Here is a 25,290-nt window from a genome sequence, read left to right on the forward strand (position 1 = left end):
AAAACGTGAAGTTTACCTACTCGCAACTTAGAAATAGGCAAATTTTGCCCATTTTAGTTCAATACTTCCAAACAGTGAATTCAAGTACATTGGTATATCGGTACAATTAATCTCAATATTGGATTTATTTTTTCCATTATTCCTAATATTGGGTATATCGATTCCATTAGTCAAGTATTTATAGATTTCCCAACATCCCTTTATGTCCTTATATTCCCTGATTCCAGTTTGGGTTCCATTCAACCATTCTCCACCCATGGTTTAGTAATAACCATTACAACCCCAAACAGTAAGAATTGTCTCCAAACAAATGATTATTCATCAGTAACTTGAAATTGGCGAATGGCGTCCTGCTGAAAACAAATCTAAGTGAATAGCCAGATGACGAAAGCCTGACCTTAATTGTGGTCATCAGTGACATTTTGGAGCACTTTTAGCAACTAGACTATTATAGCGCAACAAGCTCATTAGATTGATATTGGATATTGCTAGGAAAGTAAAATATACTTAATAGCCTTAGTGCGATTTACGAATCGAAATCCTTTCCAAAACTACATTTCCATGAAATGAGGTTTTGTGAAATCCACTTTAAAGAATTCCTAACATAAGAATTCTGAAACGGTCGATCATCAAAGTCAGCTGACTCAATCTGGATGTGGATACCGGCCTAGAAACCATCACTTTACTATACAATAACACAGAACATCAAAAGAGCTTAACAAGAGCAAGGGCTAATTTTAATACTGTCTTTTGGTTAAGATAGGAGCAAAAGGCGTGGTTAGGAATTCGAACTACTTCTAAAAATAGTTCAAAAGCATTGATCCGGACTAAAATGCAGCCCAACCCAAGCTTTGCTGTTCAAAAGCAATAAAAACAAATCATCAAGTACAACTTTCGAAATACCCCTTCAAAGCCTCTGCTGCAAGCAAAGTAAGGTGTCTCAGACGTTCTCGGAGGAAGTACCCCTCTCGTTTCCAACCCCAAAAGTAGTTTTACCATGGGTACTACTACAAATAGTACCAGCTTACACACACATATATATATATAGAAGCAAACAGAAGATTACCTTATGTTTAATGCAAAAGCTGCATTTGACCTTAAAATGCCCTTTGTAACGCTTACTTACCCTATAAAAATCCAAAGAATCGAGAACGAGGGTGTAGCCAGGCTCACTGTACATTAAAACTGATGCCAGCATCTCTAATATCTGCTTTTTCATCATGGTATTTTTTGTATCCATAGCTAAAACAAAACAACCATTTTGATTACGCGGTGTAAAAAAGGTTTTGTAGGAAAATTGCTTGTTTAGGAATGGCTCAGAGCTTAAAAGAGAAAATTGTTAGAATTAAGAAGCAACAGCAAAAGCAGTCCTTTGATGACGCTTTTCTTAAATCGCTGCTCCAATTGGGTAATACCAAGATAAAATAAGAGAGCCGTTTATTCCCTTATTTTATCTTGGTTATACCATGGGTAATACAGAATTAAGAAATGCAAACGGAGAATAAAACAGCTATCATACACTTCCATTTTTTGTAAGAAAAGTTACAGTAAATAAAATTTAACAGAATCACCTAGAGTACTAGAGTATCTATAGAAGACCATTTTTATTCATCCTACAAAACCCAAATTTTCCCATTTACAGCTGCAATAAATCATTATTACAAGGCATAAGCTTATTACAGCTGCAATAAATCTAATATATGTGATTGATGTTTAATGTAAAACAACAAAGAAAAACAGCTGTTCGGATCTACCTGCAGTTGAATGCAATTTATAACAAACATATCTATGACATTTTTTCTTTGATCATTAACTTTATGTTTCTTTGCAAATAAAAACGGATGTAACAGAGGACCAAACAGTTTACCAAAATGCAGAGGCTCGATCGATTCAAAGGCTCACAGAATGTTGCAAGAACAACTTAAGTGAAAACAAGATTTCTGCCTAACGGGCTTGCCCTTTATCTCACACTTCCAATTTACAAAAATGATTTTACATGGCGTATAACGCAAACATTAGCAAAGCCAAGGCACTTCAAATCAAACATCAAATACGCTTTAAACTAATAATTACATACGACTAGCAAAAGCCTGCTTGCTAGCTAAACGCTGACTCTAAGCTTTCCATTGCAGTGTTGACCAAATGAATTAAGTCAAAGCTGAAATAGGCCATCGCTCAGACTACTTATAAGGTAAGACAAAGAGCCTGCTTCTGTTCCATAAAAATTTAACGAGCCAGTCTGTCAGGAGACGGTTAAATTTCACGGTTGTAAAACAAAACAAAATCGATAAACGCAGCTTGGTGACATTATCATTAAGAAGTATTTTCAAATTGATTCATCAAACGTTGGCTCATAGATAAAGACTAATACCAACTTACTATTTATCATGCTATTTACACAGATTAAGGAAGCTTTAGAAAGCAGGTGTTCTTAAAGGAACATCGACTGCAAATTCTCACGGATAATTTTCTGCAACTCGCGGTATGAAAAACGAGTTCATATCAATAAATGTATGAATTGAAAAGCTTCAATTAAAGACAAATTGGCGAAAATGCAAGTAAAATATAATCATGATCTCTGAAGAGTTGCTTATAAAAAGCTAAAAGTTCGACGAAATTTGGAAAGATATAGGCCCATAGACGGATATTCACCAATATTCCATTTCAACCTAATACCCCTCCCCCCCCCCTTCCACCAAAGCACAATGTAGCAAAATCAGTGGATTAAAACCAACGTTTGAGTTCAATGAAACGGGGTTGACAGTGGCTTAAACAAACAAACAAACAAACAAACAAACAAACAAAACAAATAAACAAAGAAGAATCGCGGCAGTCACATTACGTCATTTACTGCCTTCTTTCGGGGACAAACCCAGCCACCCATCTTAAACCTTGTACACTTAAATCATCGCTCTAATTCGTAATCCTGTTTCAGTAATTGACGATTATGTATCTGAAATGTCTGAAGCTGTTGCAAGGAAAGACAATTAACAAGTTTTTAGACTTATGTCCTGGTTTCTAGACTTATGTCCTGGTTTCAGGCAAAGAAAGCACCTGTGCAGATCAGATGTGATAATATGAGGAAGAAACAGAGAACTGGGAGAAAATATAGAAGACCGCATGAACCGTAGTTGATATTGGCTAAGAACGAACCGTCGTTCTGAGCACCGACAAACATCCGCAATTCCCCCTAATTATCCTCAAATTCTAGGCTTTTTTAGAAATGTTGGATGCTAAGATTGAGGTGCTCCTGCCAAAGTGACAACGTCCTTTATTATCTTCATCTATAAGATACCCATCAGACCACACATACGATACAAAAATATATGATCTAAATTTAACGAAATCCTAAATTTTCTTCCTTTGCTTCATTGACGAATTTAGAACAGAAAGATTAAATGTTTTTTTAAAAAAAAGTATTATAAATTATTCCTTACCTAGAGTCAACTTGTGCACCATTTCGCCATTATCAGACACAAACTCCATCCCAATTTTTGAATTCATGACAGCTTTGATGCAACGAACCAACTCTAACTGCAATACGGCGTCTACAAATTTGATGTATGAGCGCTCACTCATTTGGCGAAGGGCAGAAAACATGACTTCCAGGCCATCGTGAGCAAGAAACTCTGTCATCCATTCTGCATCACAAATTTCCAGCTGCCGACGTAAGGCCGTGTAGTTCTTTGCTGTTGGTATAGTCAAAAACTTAATCACCAACTCAGAGTCCACATTCCAATTTATTTCACTGAGGTTGTTCAATAACTCATCTTCTTTGTCCTTGCCGTCTGTTTCATCGCTGGTGAATTTCTTTTTCACAAACTCCTTCCAACTTTTTGTTTTCTTCATTTTGCTAGTCATGACGAGCAATTACTCTGCATTAAATATCGTAGAGCAACTTTGCGAGCATCAGTTCATGAGACGCTTCTCTTGCAACCAACCTGTAATCAGCAACGATTCATCTCAATCTTTTGTTTCCTACAAAATAAAAACAAAGCCTCCTTATTTCTTGTGGTGTAAGCCAGTTTGTTTACCATCCCTGTCTCAACGGCAAGCTATACAATTTACAAAACAGTCATTCAAAACTTTCGCATGCAAAATGCGATTAGCAAGAGGTGCCTAAATCGATTCTATCGCCGTCAAAGAAAACCCGCGCAAACAAATACGTTACTACCATCATCATATTATAGAGCAATTCAATTGAATTATCATTAGCATCGTCCCAGGAGGGACTTTAAACCCAACGAGGGGCACCAATGCAGGATGAAAAGTGGTGACGGAGGGGGGGGCAAGCAAATTAGAGACTTTACAAAGAGATTTCACAAAACCCTGATGTGCCCGATACTGGGGGAATACTCCCTGACTCCCCTTCATCGGCGTATCCGCTCTTCTGGGGCGGTACCCTCCTGAAAACATCAATTTGGTGTATGGGAACAAAAAATACCCTGTGATGAGAACACTTGTCTGTATTTTTATTAAAAAGTTAATTTTTGAAAACTTTTTCGATATGCAGTTTCAGTATATTTTTTCTAAGACTCTGATGGAATTTCAAAATTTTATCATTCCAACTTTCACGGGCACCCAAAGTCACAAAAAATTGGTAAGAATTGATATTAAAAGAGCCAGGGGATTTCGGGTTTTTAGAAAAAATATGGTATTATTACACTGTTGTTGCAGGGTTTGAAATCCAATTTACGTTTGCAACAGGCAGTCAGTAAACTGACAAACTGTTTGGCTCTTCTTAATTATTTCCTTTGTCGGTTCTAGGACATTTTCACCTGTCCATTGTAGATCATTATCATAGATCATTGTCCTATTCAAGGTTAGAACAGGTAGCTCTTGAATCTTGCTGAATTTCAAATTACTTACCTATTTCAATAATTTAACAGGCGTGTCCAAACTGCAACTAGCCTGCGATGATTTCAGGTGATCATATGCTAACTTTTTAAAAATAAATCATTCAAACCAATTTTCTTTTTTTATTAATTACAGTATACTAAATACTTGGCTAATTGACAACTAGTCATGATTGTAACTATATTTAAGGAGCAAAGGATCCTGGAGAAGTGACGACTCAAAATATAGAACATGACCTACTTCAACTAACAGCCTATATGGGGGGAGGGGGGCTGGGGTGGTGACAATTTGAGGAATAGATATCGATTTGCTTCAAAGTCAACATAATTTTTTAGCGAAGTTAAAAGGAAGCTTAACTTCTTTTAGTGCTTAAGATAAAAAACACGATAACAGCATTTATAGATTTAAAGAATGCTCTTGGCAAATGGAGAAACAATTGGGACATGCAGGGCCGGAAATGAAGGCATGTAGGGGATATGGTGTCTGAAGATAATCGCCTTAGTCCTTATTGGAAACGGACAATGGGCAACAAGCGTTCCATGTCTGAATAACATCTTGCTTGTACAGTCAAACTAGCAAAACCCTGCACGTTGTTTGACGTAAAAACTGCCTGGCTGGTGTCTCTTTAACGGCTAAGCTGCTAAAAAGGGCCATTTCAAATATTTTTAAAAGGCCATTTCAAAGTCTTATTTCGAAAGCAAATTGTGTACTTTTAAAATTTCATCTCTGTGTCACAAAATGCATGATTATTCAACTGCTAGGTGACAAAATTATTGAGATACCGTAAATTCTCTTTTAAGCCCCCCTTTGAAGTGCTGAAAAACAATAAGCCCTCCAGGCGGGGGGGGGGGGGGGCTAAAAAGAGATTTTACGGTAACATTAACAAAAGCAAATTCATGTCATGATTATTCTAAAAACGATTTGGTTTCCAAAAAGATTTAGCGAAAACGTTTTATTTTTGTTTACCCGTGATGGTGCAAACGTACCAGCTGACGGATACACGGTGAATGGAAGAATAATATTTACGCCTGCGAGGTGGGATAACTCTTTAGGTGGGATACGATAATTTTCAAAGTAGATAACATTCCTTCTAAGTGACGAGCCACTTGAAACAAACAGAGTTGCGTTGAAAATATAAATTAGACAAAGGATGGAACTCTTTTGAGAGATGCATAAAACTACAACAGCATCTGTTTTTCACTCTAAGCATACAGGGATGGATTATTGCTATAAAAAGTAAAAGGGGCCCTTGCATAAAATTTCTCAAAAATAATGGCAAAATGTATGAAAAGGCTACTTTTTGGCATTTACAAGTGTGGCTCGGCCCCCTTAGCCCCCTTAGCCCCTTTAGCCCCCTAGCTCTATTTCCCTGGTGGCATTGCATTCTACTTCTACACAAATATACTGCGTGCGGTACAATATAATGCTATAATAACGATGAATGTAAGTAAATTGTACCAGGAAAATTTCTTTTAAATAAATGACTAAAATTTTTGACTTGATAACGGGCTATGCTCGTTATTTATTAAAAAAATATTTTCCTGGTACAATTTACATACATTCACCGTTATTACTTCTACACAACTCCTTCAATGCTGCCATTATGAAACACCGACCTATTTCTACAATCATGGATCATTGCTAAGAACATAGATAGAACAATAAACGCCATTATTGAAGAGTGTTGGCGTAACGTCAATTCCGCTCAAATCCTTTTCGTAATTAATAAGCGACTTCGACAAACATTGTTGGGCATAATTCCATTTGCCTGACTTTACAGTAAAGACAATCAAGCCCAGCCCAAAGAGGATAGTACAATATAAAAGTCATTGAATAAATATGCGAGATATTATATTCGATATGCATTATGCAGTGAAATTTCTTACCTGAGATCCATCTCCGCCCAAAATAGACTCTTTGATAAAATGAAATTGTCAAAATAGCTGATAGACGGTCAAGGAAGATGGATTGTTGACGTTTTAAAAACATTAGCCTGACGAATTCACGTTCGCTAAGCCATGTGAGGCTCCCCTACCCAATCAACTTTGAAACTCGACTAGCACGCGGAAAGGCTAATAAAAACTCAACTTGTTTGCAATCTCAAAAATTTTGTGGTCATATAACATAGCATTAACCACAATAATTCTATTGAAATTGTAAGTCTAAATGTTTGGATAAAGAAACGCCGTAGGCGGTGACGTAGCAACACAAATCACTGTATTTCGAATACATCTTTTTGAATAGCAGACGCTCAGGAGGGAAGCTCTCAACATCTCAACATATGCTCGAGTCCAGGGTAAGCGGGGCTGTAGCGAAATCGATGGCTCACCCTCCCAGAAGCCGCTTCCTGAAACTTATCAAAGGGCCACTCCAACGAAAAAATTTCTTCCGAAATTTTTTCATAAATTGGTAGTTAGATCGAGAGTTTGAAGCTTTCGTGAATCTTTTTTGCAAAACCTTCATTCGCTTTCCTGATATAGACACTCGGGAACCGGGGATGGCTAGAGCAATACAATGGGCAGTCCCCCTCCCCCAATATGACTTTCGTTCCGACGGCACAGGCAGAGGTTGAGCAAACTCTGTGAAAAACGATTGCGAACTCTGTTTATAACAGATCACTCCTTCTTCTTATGCTCTGGAATTTCAACGACTACAGTATTCCAATAATTTTCAGATAGGATAGGAGCGGGCATTTCCTGTTCTATCAATATATTTATAACAAATAAATGAAAACACATTTGCATTTAGATTTCACTTACAGATGCAGTGTCAATGATCGAACTTATTTTCTGACCAAGTGGGGCCAAGTTGACAAGTGCCTCTATGAAACGTCTGATGACGTAGAATGTGTGCAGAATGTGTTAACCTCTCGCCTTGAACGGATTGTATCTTTGTAGATATTCTGTCTAAAAAAAGAAAGGGATCTTAATTCAGAAGCAAATCAGACGAGCCCATAAACTTGATCTTTTGGCAAATGAAATCGGTTTTATTTTTCAATTGACTTTGGCAGGATATGACAGAGTCCTTGATGATGCTTTTGACGATGCTTCTAAAATTGCTTGTTACATAAGCAAAACAACCCTCTTTTCCCATGCATAGAAACGCTTTCCTTCAAACAGGGCCTACAGTAAACATCAAATTAAACGAGCCCCCCCCCCCCCCCCGCATTAAACGCCTTCCTAGAATCATCGCCACCTTTGAATAAGGGCCTCGTTATATCAAACGGCGCAATTTTCGGAATCGTGGAATCCAAGAAAGTGAACTCGTTTTTATTCATCTCGGTTTACTGTATGTTCATTCGTAATCAAAGCATTTTATTCCGCTGAGCTTCAATATTCAAAAAAATTTTAATTCGGAGCCTAAAATCAGTTTTAACTCATTCTTAAGAAAAAGTTAAATATTTGCTAACTGTTTTTCTTCATCAAGAGAACATTGCAGGAAACGAAACAATATACAGTAGAAACCCGCATAAAAGAACCTGTTTTTAGACGAACCTTGAGGCTTAAATTTAATTTTTTCAACCCCATAATTAAGAACCCTCAAGAGGCTGAAATTTGGAAAGGTTCTTATATATATATATAAGAAAAAAGGGTTTTTAGAATTGTATTTTTACACCCTATTCACACTGGCAAAATAAACCAGCTTAGAGTAAACCAGGTTATGGTAGCTATGTTGCATTCTAATTGGACAACCTAACACAAATTCATTTTATTGGTTAAAATTTAACACGAAAAACAAAGCTGGTTTAAGTGTGTCCATTAAAATTCTTGCGGTGGAAAACATTGTTAATGTATGCAAGGCCTGTAGGTATATAAGAGCCTTGTTAAGAACCTTTTAGACTGGAATTTAGAATAGCAGCCTGTTAATTAAGAACCTATTCAGGCTGCCAGAAAAAAACATAGGTTCTATTATGCGGGTTTCGACTGTACGAGCACAAAGCAAGGTTGATGAGTGTCGCTTTAACCTTCTACGTGAAAGTCCCGCTTTTCTTGTTTGCTCAGTGAAGCTCACGTATGATAAAATGACAAAATGATAAAAAGGCAAATTTGAAAAGTCAATCACATGCTAAAATTTCTGAGTATAACTTTATAACTGATATCAAAACATAAAAAACGGCAATTTAATTTGTTTCCCGGAGGTTTAAAGGATGTGATTAACCGTCTTATTATGAAGATTTGGAGGACCCTTGAAACGATAAAAACTGGGCCATGTATACACGAAAAATTTAAAATGAAAATACAACTATCTTATGCGTTCTAGTATACTTTCTGCATGAATATGAAAAATCTTCGATCGAAAATGCAATATTTTAAAAACGCTTTCCTGAGTGGAAAACGCAACTGTTTTTATACGCATAGTTTCAGGGAAGACGGCCAAAACGCAGCTTTTTAAAAGGATTCAACAACAACAACGTTTTGTTGGGCCATAATTCAAAATTGACGGAAAAGTACAGTAGCTTTATTATGCAGACAACATAAAAATGTTTAAGATCTTTCACTGTTCCCCATGCAGATCCATTCACGCTGCAGTACCAAAACCTGAAGGTACACCCCGCCTGGTTATGTTGCAAAATTGTTTGTATATTTCTGCAAGCTGCCAATAAAAAACGAGAAAGGCGACAACTTTCAAATCCCTAACTAGTGTATGGCGCAATTTGAGAATAGTCAAACGAATTATTCAACGTTAATATCATTGATTCCAGTATTTTGCAAGAAATACTTACAAAAATAGAGCGAAGTTAGTCCAGTTCAATCCTAAAATGTCTTGACGGCAAAGCTGAGATTAGTGCAGCCTCCTCCTATCTGCCGTACAGGTTATCGTGTATCATGTGTAGCAAATGCTCTCATTTTGCGAGTCGTTAACGCAATATGATATTGCGAAACATATGACGAAACTCGCTTGAAAACAAAATGATCTGAGGCCAGTAAAGATTCATGGGTCAGTTCACAGTAAGGAATACAGAGCCTGGTAAATCACTCGGAATCCTATGGATTATCAGTCAAACACTCGCCATTTCGAAAGACTTGAAGCCTATTTAGATTCAAATAGCGTCTGGCATTCCAGAATAGCATGTTCGGAAATTTATCATGGACTCAAATTGGTCGCGAAATGGGATAGAGTTAACGTGATATAATCTTAATGAACAGTTTTTCTCTTGAATATTTACTAAAAGTTTATGTAGCGTGAAACCATGATACAAGCCATAATCCCATCTCACTTGACACAGAGACAAAATCACGATGATTTTTTCTCTCGTTACATAAGATTCAAATGTCAGGAGTTGTTCTATCAAACATTAACCGCACTTTTGCAGGGCTTGTTCGGGAGATGAATCATGCCCGTCATGCACTAGCCCCGTTTCAGGGTCACTGCACATGCGCATTATCACTTAAAGTCCTGGCGGGAAGTTGGGTGGTTCCAGACAAAACAGCTGTGCGAAGGCTGTTCCCTCTGATTGGTTTAAGACGATATTGTTTCGAAACAAAGGACTGAAGGTTTTGTCTCCCGAACAAGGGGGCTGTTCAGTGATTCTGAGTGGCGTTGAGCGTACCCTGGGTACCAGAGCCTCAGAGACCTTCCCTCGCCCTATCTTCTTAGCAATTCCTCTCCACCGTCCTTGTTCCCTTCGACTCTTTACTTTCTTTTGACTCTCTGAGGCTCTGGCACCCAGGGTATGTTAAGCGATGGTCAGCAGCATTTGAAAATAGTAAAAAATGCAAGCACCATAGAATATTTTGCTGCCAAATTAGAAAAACATATTTAAGCTACTTTGAGATCTTGAGGAGGGGGGATAACTAAGCCTTATTTTTTGGCGCGGACGTGCCATTTTGGGTTGAAATTTGGACTACACGTGTCTAAAAAACGTGACCCATAATTCCGCAAACATGATGAAAACTATACCCATAATTCCGCCAAGCAAATAACGTTTTTTGAGACACAACAAAATCAGCAAACAAATTTTGTTTGTCCTTTGCTTAATAATCTCAATATTACACATATTCTAACTGGACATTCATCTTGTTAATGCAAAATTTTCCCCCTAACAATTTTGCAATATTTTTCGCAAAATGGTATTCATTATTCAGCATGTTTCTTCAAATGGAACCCACAGTTCCGCACATATTTCAAAAACTTACACCAATAATTCCCGTACTTAAAAACCTATTAAGGTACCCACGCGAGCTTTAGACACTGAAAAAAATTGGCAAAAATATCAAAAACCCATAATAAATCTCAAGACAGTTTTTTTTTCATTTAAGAATGTTAAAGCGACTTCTCAAAAAGCATTCATTTTGGCAATTTAATTTCTAAAAAAAAACCATTTTATGCGTCTGGAAACTGGAATTTCTAGTGGAAAGAAAGAAAAAAGGAAGAACTTGACAAGAAGCTCTTGAACAGCTACCAATATTGCAAATGAAAAACCACCATGGTATGATTACCTTAACTTCAAATACTTTCTAACTGCATCACTGAACTGCATCAAATCTGACAGTTACAGAATTTTCGATAAACGGTATGACTAAAGCTGTTTTTAAAGCCATCCATAAAATTCTTTCATCCCTCACAGTACAAACGAACACTGGCATTGAAAGAACTGGAAATGCTGTTAATCTGGTGGTGGTATTATTGAAAAAATAAATAATTACTAAGAACATTACTACCTGCAATTACAGAATACGCAGCCTGATTCAAATAAACAAAAAACATTTGCTCACTATCGTATAGAGATCTGGTAGCGTACTGGTATTCAAATGGCGAGAAACACCTAACAGTTATTAGAGAACGGCTGTTTGCCAATCATTTCATGGTGAGAATAATGATGCTGGTAAAAATGATAATGATGATTTATGATAATGTGATTGACGATGAGGGTGATGATTAATGGCATATTGTATTGATTTTGATGACAAAGAAGATGATGATAACGATAGATAGTTGGTTATGATTAATGATTGATGATGATGTGATTGACGATGAGGGTGATGACTAATTGTATATTGTATTGATTTTGATGACAAAGAAGATGATGATAACGATAGATAGTTGATTATGATTAATGATTGATGGTGATATGATTGACGACGCGGATGACGAATGATCATGTTGGATGATTGATAACGATGATCCCTAAAGTTGATAATTGTACTAAAGATGTTGGTTATGTATAAATTGTTTGATCTTACGTTCTTCTTAAGGCCTTTTCACTCATTACAAAGAGAACATTAAATTAAATGTTTATGTTTCAGAAAACAGAACCTGTTAAAATACTTACTGCAACAACTGACACCAAAAAGTGGCCAATATTTAATTCAGGATTAGCTGCAAGTTTGACATCTTCCTCTCATCAAACAAGCGTGATCGGTGGCCTACAAGAGAAATGACGAATTAACGAGTCGAAAGCAACGCCCACTACTAATACTGCTACAAATGCAAAAAATCAAGCCGTTATCCATGGTTACACATTGTTCAACATCGAGAAAATAATGTATAAAAACGAACGTGAGGCTTTATTCACCTGCTTATAGAAATTAATCACCATGACATACATTGTACCTGCAAAAGCGATATGTCCGCAATAGGAAATCACAGACAGGCCTTCTCTGAAGTAGGCTCGTGTTTTTTATTTACGACTAGATGACGAAGAAGCAGACATAACTGTGACAAATAAACTTTCGAAAATGTACCCCTAAATATACTAGCCCCAAGCTTGTGGCAAATGCATTGCCCAGTTTTTCGAGGTTTACATTCAATATCACAATCTTGAAAAGTTACCTTGTCCAGTAATCTCTGTCACTTTTCTGACAAATATTTTGAAATACACTCGCTGAAATAATTTATTTTGACGGATACTACTTTAGTATAAATATTTCAAGGGAATGACAAATTTCCTTAACTTCGAATCGAGGCATCTAATAGGGATTTGCTAGTGCTAAAACTACCATGAAATGACATTTGAAAAAAGGAATGGCCATTGATGTTTTCTTTATAGGAGACCCTCAAGCCACCAACTAGGCTTAATGACGTTTCTGTGAAAAACGATTGAGACCACGAGAAATTTAAAGAATCTTCTTATCAAAGATCATCTTTATGCCAAGAGACACCTAGTTTACAACAGACGGACAATATTAATTTCACGCGTAATAATAAATTCCCTAATTCAAAAGCATCGTTAAGTGGCTTTAGATACCTGGGGGCCCTCTATAGTTGAACAAACGGGAGGGGCTGGTTCAAAGGTTTGGGCAATATACCCCCTAAATTTTCTCATAATAACAGAAAGACAACGACGTTCCTTCCGAATATCGTCTAAATCAAATTTTTGGAGAACCCAAAATATATTTTCACAACTAAAGTCAAGACCACAAACTATCGAGCCAGCCAAAATACTCCTGTATCCTCAAATCATTTTTCCTCAAATCTGGGCTCATAATTTGTATCTTAAAATGTTCTAAATAACTTGCGGACGGAATTTAGATATCTTTTGGCGCGTTGAGAGTTCGAGCGTTTGTCATAATCACGCCTCACCTCCTCAGTAATATGTCGCGGTAAAGATAACCAAAACATTATGGTGTTACGTTTAGCACTCATATTAACAATTCATATCCCTTAAGGAATCCAGTGGCGTAAACAGAATATTTTAAAGGGAAAGGACTTGAGGATTTTGGTTGCAATACATAACGAGATGAGTAAATTTCTTTGATATTGTCTATCCACAAGTATGACGACGGCGGGATTGGGGGGCACTAAAATCATTTTCAGGAGGAGGGGGGCTATCCAGAGCAAAACTGTCAAAAGTATTATTATTATTATTATTGCCCGCAACTCGCGCGCGATAGCGCGCGAGTGAAGGGCTTATAGTCTGCCCCGCGTATAAGTAGCATATGGAAGCTTCAGTTCATGTTGTCAGCACTTTTTCAGCAGATTTTGTCACTTTTCTGCTGCCATGACAACTGTCAATCAATTTCATTGTCAATCAATCGGCTTTGTCGAGGAGGTCGTTAACCGCCACCTCTTTGTGCGGAAGGGAATTATCTTCGGAGCGTTGCTCTGCCAAGACTCTTTTAAAGGCCTTCGGTTTTTTTGGCACGAAAACGGTGCTGCATCACAGCTCGGTTCTCCACAATGGATGGAAGTTTTGATTCGAAGTTTTGGGAATCAAAACCAGTCGAATGCCACACTTTTCTCCCAAAAACTCGAGACCGTACGAGCAAAAGTTATGATTGTCGTGATTATCGAAAAATAAATGTCAAACCCTCGAAAAACTTCATGATTTTCAAAAGGGCGTTGGACTTAAATCAAAGGCAAACTGAAAACCAAAAATTCTTGATAAAAAGAATAGTTTAGCTTCAACTAGAGCAGCTGTTTTTATAGAATTGTGAAAACCCAAGATGGTGTCTTCTTCGAATATCCTGACCTACATTTTCAAAACAATCATTATCAAGGAACTAATTGTTTGCGGGCAGTACTAGCAAGAGCTATTTCTAGTTATAAAATTATTTACAGTAGGCGAAGCAAACATTTTTAGCTAATATAACAGCTAATTAAAGCCTACTATTTATACTACATTTACAAATCTTAAATTAATTACAATGAATGGATAAAATAATATAGGAAATGTACAAAATTAAAAGGATGACTCATTAGATAAAATTATTTAATTATTCGATGACTATTTAAAGAATCCAATCTGCGCAACGTAAGCTTTGCATAGTCTGCAGTTGCATTTTGTATCTTTCCAAGTTTTAATCTTTTTCTTAAATATTGCCAAGTTTTAATCTTGGTGGATGACATATAGCGTTGTGTCATCAGCATAATGGCATATTTGGCTATTTTATATAAACATAAACATGTCATTTATGTATATATTAAACAAGAGAGGTCCCCAAACTGATCCCTGTGGCACACCTACACTCGTGGTTTTCCATTCACTGAAAGAGCCGTTTATTTTGACTCCTTGTTTCCTCTGGCTAAGGTACGATAAAGTGAAATTCAAGGCGCTTCTACTAAAACCATAAGCATTGAGTTTAGCAATCATTATGTCATGATTCAGACAGTCAAATGCTTTTGACAGATCCATCAATAGTGCACTGGCTGTTTGTTTAGTATCTAGAGCTTTTTTGCAATTTTCTATGAGTCTGAGTAATGTATGTTGGGTACTATAATTACTTCTAAAACCACATAGCAGTGGGGATAGAAAACCATAAGCGAAGGGAGTAATTTGTGATTCCATGATTCTCTCATATATTTTTTATGCTGACGGTAAGGTAGCAATTGGTCTATAATTTTTCTTACTGAATTTATCATCTTTTTTATGCAACGATGATGTCTCCTAATTTGAGTTCTTTTGGAAATGTCATATTAGATAGGTCCTCATTAAATGTTCTTTGTAAAATTTCAAAGAAAATGACTGAGTATTCTTTAAATATCCTAGCAGGTATATTTTCTATTGGTGAGGCCTTTCTGGTATGAAGTTTGTTTATCTGATACCAAATTTCCCTACTGTTAACTTTCCTAAATTTAAAGGGCTGTGGGTCAGGATACATTTCTCTTATTTTTATGGTACTTGGGTGTTTTTTATATTTCTCAATGGCTTTATCAATTGGGTCATTTATACCATCTGTAACTGATATGTGAGCTATATCTTGTTGAATTCCTAGATCTTGTGTTATGTTTATAAAGAAGTTGTTAAATAATTCTGCAATCTTGCGGTCATCATTAATTAATTCTCAATTTTCTTCCAATGTAATGGAGGGTGTTGTTTTTATCTTTTCTGCAAAGACCGGTTTGATCGCTCTCCAGAATTTGCGATTATCTGTAAGATTACTTAAGTCTAGGTTCCTAAAATAACTGCTTTTAGCATTACGTAATAACTTCACACATTTGTTCCTTTGCCGTTTATATGCTTTATGATTTTCCTCATTTTTGTTATTAGTATATCTATTTTTCAATTTGCTACGATGCATTATTGCCTTACGTAATTCTTTCGTCATAAATGGCCCGTCGTTTGCACGAACATACTTTCTCTTAATGGGGGCATGTTTATTAAAAAGACTTTTAACTGAGATATCAACACTCCCGTAGTCTCTAAAGTTTAGTATTCGATGATTCAAAATTTCAGATCTAAAGCTCGGAATATCGAATTTTTTGTAGTCTCTATATGTAAGTATTTTGGGACTTCTCTTGGTGAAATCACCTTTGATTATGCTCAGTATCATTACGTGGAAGTCAGACAGCCCTGTTTCAACATTAGTCGTGTTTTGAAAGTGACTTCTACGGTTTTACAGGTACCACCAGCTTTAACTTACAAGTGATTTTGCCACCAAGTTTGCCGCGCATGCAGTCAAAAATGCCGAATCAACTGAGGAAACAGCCACGCTGAGCTGTCACACGCCCCCAACATCCGCCACTGCACCTGTCCATGATATAAACTACGTTCATAGGAAAAGAGGTAAGGTGCTTTTCTCTTCAAACATTCTTCCTTCAAATAACCATTCGTCCTCAAAACATATTTCTTTTGAAAAATTCAGGGACGTTTCTAGTCTTTGGACGACATTTTGGACAGGTAATTACGGGCCACCTGGAATCCCCCAATTCGTCCCGATGGCACTGGCTTATCAAACATCAGAACAATGACCTAGAGTTGTCGATCTGGGATGTAGTTCCTTGGAGTTGTCGAGTTGTAGAAGCTTTCGGTAGCGGAAATTCATTATTCAAGTGGGGGGGGGGCAATGCCCACAAAAGCAATTTGCGATATTTGCCATTTCTTTTGAAATTTTGAACGTCTAAATTTTCCAACTTTCTAAGGTTTTAAAAATCCAGTCCTGAACTTCTGCAGAACCAAGCATAACTTTCTTGTAATAAAAAAGGTTATTGTAAAATGTTTTTAAGGAATATCCCCGACCGAATCCAAAATATATTAGTGGCCTAAGAGCCCCGGCACATTTTCCTGGGTAGACGTCAGAGTCCAACGGACACGGGTGGACACCAGCATGGCTGGTTTCAGGACATGCGGCTTTGGCAGAATTTGTGTTTCTGTCGTTCGATTCGAAGAAATTTATCTTCAACATCCAAGTTAGTTCATAAATTACTCCCTTGCTGAAATTAAAAATTGCTTAACCAGCAGAACGCGAAATTTGGCATTTTTCTGAAACCAGATCAGGAAAAAGAAAAGATGCTGCACGGAAAGCAAATCCTTGTCGGTCACGAATTTACTTGTTGTCATACATGCCAGGGAGTTGATAATGGTCTATTCGCTGTTTACCGAGGGTAAGGAGTAGCACTTTAGCAAATATGGCACCTAGACAATTATCTGTTTTTTTGTTCAATTCTGTTGGAATGTTGGACATTGCCTGGAATTTGGGATGCTGTAACACGTGCGATAAAAAGCTTGGCTGTAGCTCCCGCTAAGTTTGAGTGAAATAATTTTTGACCGACGAAAGCTGCATCAGCGATTATGAATGAAGTTCTCGTCGCATTGCGGTGTTTCTTATCTGCTACATTTTCATCGATTTTTTGCCAGAGCAGTCCAAAACAAAATTCATAAGAAATAAGAAAAACAACAGCAAAAGTTTACTTACAGCTCTGAAAGCTTGCTTGCTGGTAGCGAACTCAGTAATGTTGTTTTGAATCTGCCAATAGAAGAAGTTGACCCGGCCTCTTCTATTCGATTCGCTGTCACTCATTTGCTAATACTTTCTATTGTTCTGTTTCAGGTAGAGAAAAGATCATTGACAATGAGATGACAGGATTCTGCTTGATAGCCTGTTGAATGGCGCAAAACAAAAGAACGTGCAGACAAATTGCTGTTGTTTTGACGTCAGACCCATTATCATCATCATATCATATCATCATCATCATCAGCATCATCATCATCATCATCATCATCATCATCATCATCATCATCATCATCATCATTTAACTAATGTCAATTTAATACTTGAAAAAGCTCTTTACATTTAAATGACAAATTGGAGCTTTTTCCACAGAAAGAAAAATTAATTAATTAACAGCAACAATAAGTAACAGTACAAGCATGGTTGAGCGACAACTATTAAAATTTATGTAAATTTAGCCAAAGCAGAGGAGCAACAACTACATCAAAGAACCAACCCTTGTGACGACAGGATGGGAGGAAAAACATGGGTGAAAAATATAAATAATGTATTCATAGCAGTACACCGAGGGGCATCTTTAAATCAAAATATTCAGTTACATTTAACTTCTATTGCAGCCACTCTGCTTTTTATCACGCGCCGTTTATAGGCTCACAACTTTTTTCTTCCCGAGCAGCAGAACACAGCCACATATACACTTTAAATTATTATATCTAACATAAGAATACTTAGAGGATTTGTAATTCAATGTTATCACGCACAATAAAGTACTTTTAGTTTTAGAATTTCTTAAATTTGGCCACATAATCTGAAAGAACGGCATAAAATACCTCTCAATTTGCAAAATCTGATATGTTCAATGTTGGGCAAGATATGGCCGGAATGTAAATTGGTTCCTAAATACGGCAGGTTCCGTGCTAAATGTTCGGCAAAACTTCAGAATGACACAACAAATAAACACAGATATAGTTTTCTCAAACGTATATCGTTGTACGACTTGTAACACTAAGCCTTTCACAAGAGCGAAGTGTACGTGCTCACAATGCTAGCTCTAACTCTTCACTAACTCAGGATTCGTAGAGAACGATATATATATGTTAAACTAGTTCCTTGTACAAATAAAAGATGTAAATGTGCTAATCTTAAGTTTCTACATAAGAGGAAAAACAAGCTAAAAAAACAATAGGAATGTGTCTAGATACGTATGTATAAGCTGAATCAATCCGTAGTGTAGTTCTCAAAATAATACTATAATAGAGGGTGGGTTTCCTTAGTGAAAGTGTTCCTACTAGTATACGCAATGCAACAAAGAGTGCGATGCAAGTTGACGTAAAAGAGTATGCACAAACAAGTATGACTAACGCTGGGAGAGTGGATGAATGGAGCACGGGGGAAAATTGTAATAAGCAAAAATGGCGGCCAATTATCACGTGCAGTGTGTTGCTGCGCTGCGACCCGTAGAGACGAGACAAGAAATACAAGATTATATCTACAAATAAAATGCATTACTTTGCTTTACGTTGAAAACTAATAGAATCTTCAGTACATCAACAGAAGCAAGAATTATTAATTTTTTAACACCAGTCAATATATGTTTGAGAAACTAGCAGCTTCAACTACTTATTGCTTCAAAGCTGAAAAGACAACATCTCTGGCCTATAACGATGCAATAAACAAAGTAATTTTTAAACGAGTGGTATCTTGAAAATCAGGCTTGGCCACATAGGGTAGCGAAGTATGGTAGGCACAGTTTTTCTTCAGCTTTCGATTGGTATAAGTGGTTTCTTTCTAAAAATGTTTTTCTAGAAACGCGAAAAGTTTTAATATCACGCAGTTTTGTTTTTCTTATATTTGAAGCGAATGCGACGATCGGCTTTTGGCTGAAAAATGATACTTTTTAAACGAGTTGTATCTTGAAAATAAGGCTTGGCCACATAGGGTAGCGAAGTATGGTAGGCACAGTTTTTCTTCAGCTTTCGATTGGTATAAGTGGTTTCTTTCTAAAAATGTTTTTCTAGAAACGCGAAAAGTTTTAATATCACGCAGTTTTGTTTTTCTTATATTTGAAGCGAATGCGACGATCGGCTTTTGGCTGAAAAATGATACTTTTTAAACGAGTTGTATCTTGAAAATCAGGCTTGGCCACATAGGGTAGCGAAGTATGGTAGGCACAGTTTTTCTTCAGCTTTCGATTGGTATAAGTGGTTTCTTTCTAAAAATGTTTTTCTAGAAACGCGAAAAGTTTTAATATCACGCAGTTTTGTTTTTCTTATATTTGAAGCGAATGCGACGATCGGCTTTTGGCTGAAAAATGATACTTTTTAAACGAGTTGTATCTTGAAAATAAGGCTTGGCCACATAGGGTAGCGAAATATGGTAGGCACAGTTTTTCTTCAGCTTTCGATTGGTATAAGTGGTTTCTTTCTAAAAATGTTTTTCTAGAAACGCGAAAAGTTTTAATATCACGCAGTTTTGTTTTTCTTATATTTGAAGCGAATCTCCAAAATTCAATCGAATACCAGCTACCAGGGGGTACAGGCACCGCGGAGCGTTGCGAAAAGTGGGGGATTTAAAAAATTGCGATGGCTAAAACCGAATAAAAAAGGCTGTAATTGTGGTGGTTCACTTCTAAATATTTGCATTACCCCGTGCTCCGCGGTGCCTGGGGGGTAATAACAGATATATAGGTCAAACGGACCTTAATCTAACACGACATAAGGTATTTTACTTAAGGAAATTACAATATTCATTTTTTCTTAAGATTTAATGCTGTACTTTGAGGGGATATTGGTGGATTTTCAAGAAATTTCCGAGCTCTTGCCTTTTCAAAATTTCAATAGTTTCTTAATTTTTTTTAGTACTGAAATTTCTCAACATTTTCTGACTGCCCAGTACTCGTTTCATATAGAGAGGTTCTTATAAAAAATGAAAGTATAAGGGTAGCAAGGCTTATAGGTACATGGGTGCCGTCATAGAAGGTTAGGAGTTACGACATATCAACTGCAATGGAATTAGGTTACTTCCCTGTATACTGGTGTTGAAATATGTCTTGAAAAATGATTCCAGGTATTCGCAGAATTCTAAAAAGTTGTTGCTATCGCATAGAGAAAAACAGCACCATTTGTGTAATGATAGTGGCTGTCCAGTAGGCAGATGGTGTTGTTTTGGATGCACAATGCTACAGACTTGTCGGGTGGGCAAATCAATACACATGCCAAAATAGGGGTTGAATCGCGAAGAGCCAACAGATGTGTTGCCAGATTGCTGACATCAACAATGGGTATGATACCGTCTGGCATGTACACCTGTAACTCGGAGTATTGGATAACCTCCTCGACCGGTAATAGGAGTTGCTGTGCCCTTCCACTAATAATTTCATAGAGCTTGTTTCCCTTCGTCATTATTCCCTTGTAAATTTCGACAATTTCTGGAACAACTGTTAAAGCATCTTGAAGAAGAATCTCACCGCGGAGAACAGAAGAACAGGCGATTGTGGAGATAACTGTACATGAGGAAATGTGTTCTCCCCGTCCCAGAAGTCCAGACTGACTCAGCTGACTTGGCAGCACATACTCAACAATATTGCCAACCATCCGCACCTTCACTTCCTCCTCTTTAAATCCTTTTTCTTTGCCATTTGTGGTCGCATGCCATTTGCATCTGCATGGATACTCTTTTCCTTCTGCACTACATAAACTTTTCGGACACATCGGACAAAATCCGGCTTTTCCTCTTCTATGTCCACGAACGAGATGAGTGCATTTTTTGCAATGCAGCGGCTTTGATTTTGGGACCTTAGAACTGCAGTTAGACGTTCTTGCTCTTTGTTGACCCTGAAAATTGATATTTATAAAGAGATATCAAGAATTTCTAGGTAAAATATACTTAATAAAGTAGGTATGTAAAAGACTAAATGTTCCAGCAACAAACAATTTAGAAAGCTTGTAACTTCCAAGGGCATAGTCTTGGTTTATCTGTTTATACTCGAAGATACTGAAATTTGTTGCAACTCACCTTAGTTGGATAATATGGCTTCAAATTGGCAATTTCTTGTGAAAGATCTTCGATCTTCATGTCAACAAATTCCTTCCAGACTGAATCGACGTCAACGGTATCCTCTTTATCCTCCGCAACCTCATGATTATCATCACTATCCTGCTCCACGTTTGTTTTTTCAAATATACTGTTTTGAGCAGTAGTCGCGAGATTGCCAACTGTGGTTTTAATGTGGCTTGAACAAATGGGACAGAATGATGCACCTTTCAGACATTTTATATGGAACGAATGGAAACATCCTTCTATCAATAGCCACTCTTCGCTGGTATTTAGCAACGTACAGCCAGGCATATCACAGCAAATGAATGGATCTGGTTGACTGTTTGTATGGTATCCAAAATGAAAAGTATTTGGAAAGTTGGTTGAGAGAGAGCGCAGCATATTGCCAAGAGGAGAATTATCCAAGTCAGAGTCAGGAGTAAGCATAGATATGTAAGAGAAGATTTCAGCAAGTTTCTCTGATGTTTTGAGTTTGAGACTTTGCAACTGATTTTGGCTGAATGTGTAGTTCTTAGGTGGAGTGAAGTTGGAGCGAAAATTATGCTGAGATCTTTTTGATTGGAAAACTGCTTTGGCTTTTTTCTGAAGCATCGAAGCATCATCACCATCAACAGTTTGGGCTCTAATGATAGAGTGAGTGTTTTCAACAGGGTATTCGTCAGTAGTTGTAATATGCGTCTGTAAAAATCGATATAAATCTGGATTGCTTTTTTTCCAAAATAGAACGTTTGAGAGCCATATGAGTGGTGCTTTGTTATAATGATGACGGCGAAAGCAGTAGAACAAGACCCAGACAGAAATCATTGAAGATAAATACATGGCAAATGAGTTCAATCGAAAGACAACGCTGTAAATAGAGAGTACTAGTGGAATGTAATTGTCAAGGAGGTTGAGAAGTATACCATGAATGAATGAATGGGGCGAAGGAAATGCGCAAACGAGGCAGGTAAGAGCGAGGCTTAGCGCTTGGAGTAGCTGTATTACAGGAATAACAGTATCCCTCTCTTTCACTTGCCATATCTCGCCCAGTTTTGATTAAATCTACCTGAATTTTGCAGTTTGAGAGGCATTTTATGCCGTTCCTCAGATTGGGTGGACAAAATTAAGAAATTTTGAAAATAGATATTTGATGACGTCATACATCCTACTCTATTTGATGACGTCACAACTCGTACTCTATTTGATTACATCACACTTCGGTACATAGTTGGCATTTTGCTTTTGCATTGTTTTACCCCTTCTCTCCATCGAACCTAACGTCACCGAACGTGCTCTAGCATTGAAGCCATTTTTAAGAAAGGAGGGAAGACAACATTGAATATTATTATTGAAATGCTTGAAAACAGTTTCTTTTCCATTATAGGGCCACAAAACTTATTTTTCCAATTATTTAGCTGTATTAGTTAACTGCGCTTAATGTCACACTCCGCTTATACCGTATATTCTCTTTCAAGCCCCCGGGGGCTCATTGTTTTTCAGCAATTAAAATGGGGGGCTTATAAGAGAGGGGGCGTAATAAATATTTTTTAATTGAAAACCATTTATATTGGTAAACTAATTTTTTGTTATTTGCGAAAAAAATCAGCTTTCTACATCAATATTGCCATCGTCATCTTCATCAGTTATTGATTCTTAAATATATTCTAGGGCTATGTCGCCTTCTGAAATCAAACATTCGAAAATATCGACTTCATCCCTCTGAGTACCAACGGTTGGTAATTTTGGTACAAGGCTCTTACATGGCTCGTGCTTGATCAACATTAAATCTTTTTCCTCGGATTCGTCGAGACTAGAAGATATATGGTGTGACTGTGAATATTAATTTGATGCGAAGTATGGAACGACCAATGAATAAATGAAAATCTCTTTTTTTTGTCAAGTTTACTTATTTTGGCATCAGTGATTTTTTTTTGGGGGGGGGGGGGTACTAAATAAGGTAGTGACACTTTTCTGGAGAGCATTTAGTGTGACTATAAGCGGAGTCGACTGTATCACGTTTTACTAGGCCCGAAAATAACAAACAGGAGTCTAGAATAAGGGGAATGTATAGATTTTTCCCAAAAAAATTATTTAGAGGGAGACGTTTGTGAGCAATCTGAAAACCCACAGTTGCCTTTTTTGGGGTGTTCGTAACGGGGAATTTCAGAACTGGCATCTCAAATTTTATAAAAGGATGGTTTTATTCAAGTGTGGATGATGTTTCCCTTAATATTAAAAAATCGAAGCTGGAAAAAGTTTATAGTATTCTTGTTAAAAAAAGTGTATGGAGGATTTCAATGTAGAGAGGTTTGGGTTTAGGAGCCGGTAAAGGTTGCTTCAAAACCAGCTCGCCGCATTCCATCTTTACTAAAAATAGATTGAAAAAAATATCATACAGTGTCTGCAGAGAGGAAATTGCAATTAGAGACTCAGAAACCGGGAGGGGTACCGTGTCCCAAAAAGTGCTCTTGAAAATGCCAATTCAGGTGAAGTACGTGCCCCTATAGGATGAATTTTACTGTCACACTGTTCTTCTTGCCAGACACTTTTGGACTTGGCAAACGTTCGGTTGATTAATTTTTAAATAAAGTAGGTAGGTTTCAGATTGACTTGAAATCAATTTTTACGTATGCCAATAAACATTACACGCAACAACTTGGGGTGTTTTTATCAACGGGCAAAAGGCTGTCCGAAAATGTTATTGACTGTCTTTTTGTATACGCGATCTTTGACCTGTCTGAAAATTCTTATGTGAACTAAAAAATCAGGTTTTTCAGACATTATTCAAAAAACCTTTTTCATAAGCAAGTCTATCCACAAGCGATTTCAACAATTTCCTTTTGCCGTTGAGGTTATGCTACTATAAACTTTTAGCTAGTGAAACGTTAAAAAGTTTCGTTGAATAGGCCGGTCCCAAATCACGAAACGTTTTATTATGAAACAGCTTGAAACAGATACAGGGACCTTGTTGCCGTGAAACATGGATATTTTATTTAAAAAAGTGTTTTAGTTACTAAAAACAGTTGCATTAATTACATATCCATACACAATAATAATTCCTATATATTGAATAAACATTCTATGCAATAAACTGCAAACAATATAACTAAGGGGATAAAATATCTATCGAATATTATTGGGTTTAAGGCTGTGTTCACAAACGAACAGCAGGGTACTTTACTTGAATTGAAGTGTTCTCCTTTTCATAACTGGACGGCTTCTAGATATTTCATCCCTGATTAATGCAAATACACGACATTACAGCCAACTATAAAGATATAAAACCCCAAATACAGTATCATTTTTACGCAGTAATACAGTACAATACGAATCAATTGACCAAGGCACTGGAAATATCATAATGATGTTTTGGCATTGAAACTTTTTCTGTATGCAAAGAAATATGGATTTTAGTACTCTGTGGAAATTATTTGGTGGCTGAGCCCCCACCACCCTCCGCCCCCGCTGTCACTGCATCTATCAACTGTTCCAGCACCCCCTATCAGTTAGATATTAAACTAACAATTTATAACTTTTAAAAACATACCAAATGTGGAAAATCACATCCTCTAAAGAAAGAGCTCGAAAAGAATGGTAATTTTTTCTGTCAAGTGTAAAATTTGGAAAACATAATGCATACGTCAACGACAACACGCAAGAAACGATTGATTATAAAACACAAACATCAAAACACAAAGCTAAAATAAAGCGATGTTTTGTTAAATAACTTCAAATAAACTAGATAAAACAATACTCTAAATATATTGTTATTAGCTGAGAAATTTTG

General features: G+C 36.9%; 2 protein-coding genes and 1 long non-coding RNA gene across 9 annotated transcripts in view; 1 reads left to right on the forward strand and 2 right to left on the reverse strand.

The window, feature by feature from the left end:
* LOC135686905 (inverted formin-2) overlaps nucleotides 1-19,145 on the reverse strand; it is a 40,436-nt gene extending 21,291 nt beyond the window's left edge. For 2 of the 7 annotated variants that reach the window (XR_016143832.1, XM_089108976.1), the window contains exons 1-6: nucleotides 18,299-18,438; nucleotides 17,433-17,558; nucleotides 12,131-12,224; nucleotides 7,617-7,763; nucleotides 3,438-3,978; nucleotides 1,127-1,242 (exon numbers count right to left, since the gene is read on the reverse strand). Coding sequence is in view for 6 of the 7 variants with exons in the window: in XM_089108976.1 (XP_088965102.1) it covers nucleotides 1,127-1,242; nucleotides 3,438-3,861 (540 nt within the window). In the remaining variant the exon portion in view is untranslated. Of the gene's footprint in view, nucleotides 1-1,126; nucleotides 1,243-3,437; nucleotides 3,979-6,743; nucleotides 7,576-7,616; nucleotides 7,764-9,580; nucleotides 11,160-12,130; nucleotides 12,225-17,432; nucleotides 17,559-18,298 lie in introns of those variants that run through there. The other 5 variants (XM_089108972.1, XM_089108971.1, XM_089108974.1 and 2 more) reach the window with 5 other exon arrangements.
* Nucleotides 14,380-20,540, forward strand: LOC148960115 (uncharacterized). Its single transcript, XR_016143833.1, has 2 exons — nucleotides 14,380-17,121; nucleotides 17,568-20,540. It is a non-coding gene; the product is annotated as an uncharacterized LOC148960115 (long non-coding RNA).
* On the reverse strand, nucleotides 19,373-24,192 carry LOC148960116 (uncharacterized). Its single transcript, XM_089108978.1, has 2 exons — nucleotides 21,483-24,192; nucleotides 19,373-21,301 (listed from the first exon to the last, which is right to left on the reverse strand). The coding sequence occupies exons 1-2, from the start codon at nucleotides 22,341-22,343 to the stop codon at nucleotides 20,549-20,551; spliced, it is 1,614 nt and encodes a 537-aa protein (XP_088965104.1). The 5' UTR covers nucleotides 22,344-24,192; the 3' UTR covers nucleotides 19,373-20,548.
* Between the last annotated feature and the right edge of the window lie 1,098 nt (nucleotides 24,193-25,290).

This window comes from Rhopilema esculentum, chromosome 6 (genome assembly GCF_057945365.1).
Source record: "Rhopilema esculentum isolate cy_ngs chromosome 6, ASM5794536v1, whole genome shotgun sequence".
Lineage (NCBI taxonomy): Eukaryota > Metazoa > Cnidaria > Scyphozoa > Rhizostomeae > Rhizostomatidae > Rhopilema > Rhopilema esculentum.

Coding starts and splice junctions, on each gene's coding strand:
- LOC148960116 (XM_089108978.1), bottom strand. CDS start 22,343: ATGTATTTATCTTCAATGATTTCTGTCTGGGTCTTGTTCTACTGCTTT. Junction 21,302..21,482: donor AGCCATATTATCCAACTAAG/GTGAGTTGCAAC, acceptor ATCAATTTTCAG/GGTCAACAAAGAGCAAGAAC.